At 63.2% G+C, this 3,921-nt stretch overlaps 1 protein-coding gene across 1 annotated transcript; it reads right to left on the bottom strand.

The window, feature by feature from the left end:
* Positions 1-871: 871 nt before the first annotated feature.
* Positions 872-2,788, bottom strand: MNEG_14856 (putative methylcrotonoyl-CoA carboxylase betachain; the record flags this gene model as incomplete). The annotated part of the gene is made up of 5 exons (XM_014036673.1): positions 872-993; positions 1,406-1,501; positions 1,843-1,967; positions 2,294-2,368; positions 2,614-2,788. Coding segments are annotated over 5 exons (593 nt in total), but the record flags the coding sequence as incomplete, so codon positions are not given.
* Positions 2,789-3,921: the final 1,133 nt, after the last annotated feature.

Raw genomic sequence — 3,921 nt, 5'->3', positions numbered from 1 at the left:
GGTTGGGATGGGGTAGGGGAGTCAACGCCCACGATGCACCAATGGTGCAGACGGCACAAGGCGGGAGTGCGGCTGCCGGGCTATTTGGGATTGTGTAAGATACGTGCTCCATGGCCGGCAGCAACACTACTTCGGTTCGAGTGGAGGCGAGCGGAAGAGGTCCCGCCACCAGTGCTGAGCACACCCCTTATCCTAACCTCTCCGGTCCTCTGCCGTCCCACCAACAGCAAGCAGGGGGGCGCACCCGACGTGGTGCAGTGCAGCAGCGCGCCCCCCAGGTCCTCCGCGCTGACCTCCTCCCCTGTGGCGGCCTTGACCAGGGGCGGGCCACCCAGGAAGCTGCGCGGGGGCGCGGGGGCAGGGGCGAGGGCCAGTGTGTGTGTGTGTGTGTGTGTGTGTGTGTGTGTGTGTGTGTGTGTGTGTGTGTGTGTGTGTGTGTGTTTGGGGCGACAATGCTGAGCGCGGTGCTGGTGCTTCCAGGGTTTGCAACTCTGGTGAGTGGTGGATGGTGGTGGTGGTGGTGATCATGATTCAACGGAATCGCGAAGTTGGGGCCCCCTGCTGAGCTGGCAGCCTTGCACATCACATTTTTGCAGGGGCATGTTTTCGCGGCCTGAGCAATCGGTTGCCTGCCCATCCATACGTCACGACCCACGACGACCTGTCCTCATTCCGTGTGCGTCGCACACGCAAACACACATGCACCCGTGTGCACACGTGCACGCACGCCCACAAGCGTGCACACAGACGGTCGCACACGCGTGCGGCACACACACACACACACACACACACACCCATACACACGCGCACAAACACACGCGCAAGCACGCATGCACACAAGCATGCACACACCTCTCCCCTCGCGGCTCACATGGTGCCGTTGCCCCTAACTATGACGGCCTCATCGCTCATCGCCGGCACGTAGGCGCCGCCGGCTGTGCAGGAGCCCAGCACCACCGCGATCTGCGGGATGCCCTCCGCAGACATGCGCGCCTGCAGCCGCAAAGGTTTTGAGGGTCCAGGCATAACGGCGGGGGCGTGAGTTCCCGGGTGCTAGCAATACATCAGCGCTGTAGCGTTTCTTGAGTGCTAACAGTGGTGCTTTTGTAGACTTGTGTAGCAGTTTGGTGTTTTTTCAACATGATCGCACGGGAAGAGGCTCGCCAAACCGCGTTGGGCGGCCACAGAAATGTCAGACCGCTTCAAGGGGCGTGGTCCCAACCCCACAGCCGCTGGCGGGCGCCGGAGAAAACCGCACGCGCACCAGCCAAAAGCACGCGCATGTCTTAGTATGTTCGTGTGTGCGTGTAGATCGATGCGCGTGTATAGACGACGCGTGTGTGGGGGCGCCCCGACGCGCCTGATTGTAGAAGATGCGGCCAAAGTGGTCTCTGTCCGGGAAGACATCTGCTTGGCGCGGGAGGTTGGCGCCCCCAGAGTCGACAAGGTAGATGCAGGGAAGCCGGCAGGAAGCTGCCACCTCCTGCAGCCTCAGGTGCTTCTGGGGGTGCGGCGCCCGGGGGAGGAGGGGGTGATGTGAGGCCGATGGGGATGCATGACGTTTGGGTAAGCAAGGGAGGGGCCAACAGGCTGCACTACTGAAGTGAAGCAGGAAGCTGCTTGGAGAGGGCAGGCGGGGTTAAATGTGGGATGACAACGGTTCTGTCACTGCCTGCTTAACATTGGATGTCTTGTGTCACTCTTGCAGAGGCAGGGTGGGGGGGGCCGCAGCGGCTCCCTGCCCCCAGCCCAGCCCCCCTGCAATTATTCCAGGTCCAGACCGCTCGACGGGCATGTCACCCCATGAGTGAGTCACACGGCGTCACCCGGGTTACGCCCCACCTTGACCGTTATGGGGTAGTAGGTGCCGCCCTTGACCGTCGCGTCGTTGGCCACCACAGCCACCAGGCGGCCCCGCACGCGGCCAATCCCGGTGATTATGCCGCCGGCTGGGACGTGGTCCTTTGCTGAGGGTGTGTGTGTGTGTGTTCGCGTGTGTGTGTGCGCGTGTGTGTGTGTGTGTGTGTGTGTGCGCGTGTGTGTGTGCGTGTGTGTGTGTGTGTGTGTGTGTGTGTGTGTGTGTGTGTGAGAGAGAGAGAGGGGGGGGAGAGAGCGCGTGAGACATAGAGGAAAAGCGAGGGAGAATGTGTTCGTGACCGGTGCATCTGTGCGAGTGTATTTATACACCGCACGCGATGCTGCCCTGCTCGACGCCTCTCCCTGTTTGAGACCGCGGCGCGGACCGGCGGGTGCCTGGCATGCACCTGTTTCAACGAGCACAGCCACCCCGCACCACCTGACGTCCCAGCGGCGTCTGCGCCACCAACCCCCACGCCTGACAGCGGCGGCGCCGCCCCCCCCCCTCCCGCTGGCGCGCTGCAGGTGCTTTCGAAATCCCACGCGCCCTTGCCACACAACTGGGGCGACTGTCAACCCTTCCATGACTTTTCTCATCACCTTGCATTCCCAAATCCATTTGAGATATCCGCAATCCAGGGCACAAAGCAACAATGAAGCTGACCCCCCCCTCACCCTCCCAACAAAGGGTCGAGACGCCCAAGCGCGCGGGAAGGCCCCGGTCTGCCCTGCAACGCACGCAAGGCGCGCCCTCACCGTCGCCGGCGAGGGGTGACAACTCCAAGAATGGGGACCCCTCATCGAGCAGTGCGTCGATGCGCTCCCGAGGCAGCAGCTTCCCGCGCGCCCTGTGGCGCCGCACCGCCTCGCCGCCGCCGCCGGCGTGCACCTTTTCCACCTCCGCGCGCATGGCCGCGAGCAGCTTCCCCATGGACTCGGCGCTGCTGGCGTATGCGTCGCCGCCGGTGTCGAGCGATCGCGGCAGCGGGGTGCCGATCGCGACGGGCGCGGTCGAGTGCGCCGAGCGAGCGATTGAACTCGCAGCCAAGGGCAGGGCGGCTGACAAGGAGGGAACCAACAGGCTCCATGTTCCTCGAAGGACGCTGGGGAGGAACATATGAGTTGATTGGGGCTGAGCTGGTGCCTTGCGTGTGATCCAGTCAGCGACGCCGAGGTTCAGCAGAGCCCAACTCACGCTTTCGTAAACGTATCATTCGGTAACCAAAGTATTTGTAAAAGCTTACGAATGCCCCGCTGCTTGTTCAAGGACGGATCGGATGCGCGGTGACTCGCGAGTGCCTGCTGCTCGCACTGCATTAAAGTTTTCGATTATCGAGCCATAATTTCAATTGAATCTGCGCTATCAACCCTGCTTTTCACTCGCGCCTGTCTCGTCAAGATGCAGACCTCGAGCGCTTCATGGACATCCTTCACCCGCACCAGGGCGGGTCCAGCCATGCGCGTTATGGCCAGAAGGACACATAGATCCCTGGCATTGCGCGTGGAGGCCGGCATCGTGGTGCGCGACGGATTTTAGTTGCACTGGGCGCACGCTGTGTGGCCGCCCTGCCGCAAACGTGCATGCGACGTCGGGTGTCGCCTCGACCCTCGTGCGCAGGAGCCTGGCGCGACCGTCTTGGTGGCAGGCTCGACGGGCGGCGTGGGGCAGCTGGTCACAGCCAAGCTTTTGGAGGTGGGGTGTCAGCGCCAGCAGCGGGATGGTGCGACCCATGCCCCAGCCAGTAATGCGCTTTGCAGCTGGTGCCTGCCGGCCGTGCCGATCTCACGTTGTTTACTTGCGCGTCCTCCAGCTGATGCCTGTTTGTCGCAGCGCGCTCGGGTGGCCTCAACCCCGCAACCCCCCCGCCCCCCGCTGCCTCCCCCCCGTCTTGAAATTTGGACCCATGCTGTCGACGCAGCGCGGATACAAAGTGCGCGCTCTGACACGCAGCGCGGCCCGCGCACGGCAGCTGTTCGGCGACCACCCGAACATGCAGGTGGGCCGCCGCTGTGTTCTTGAGTTCTGCTGGCTGTTGGCGGGGGTGGGCTGTCCAGCCCTTTGGC

The sequence above is a fragment of the Monoraphidium neglectum genome (assembly GCF_000611645.1).
Source record: "Monoraphidium neglectum strain SAG 48.87 unplaced genomic scaffold scaffold04822, whole genome shotgun sequence".
NCBI classification, from domain to species: Eukaryota; Viridiplantae; Chlorophyta; class Chlorophyceae; order Sphaeropleales; family Selenastraceae; genus Monoraphidium; species Monoraphidium neglectum.
This window is presented reverse-complemented; position numbering and strand designations above follow the sequence as displayed.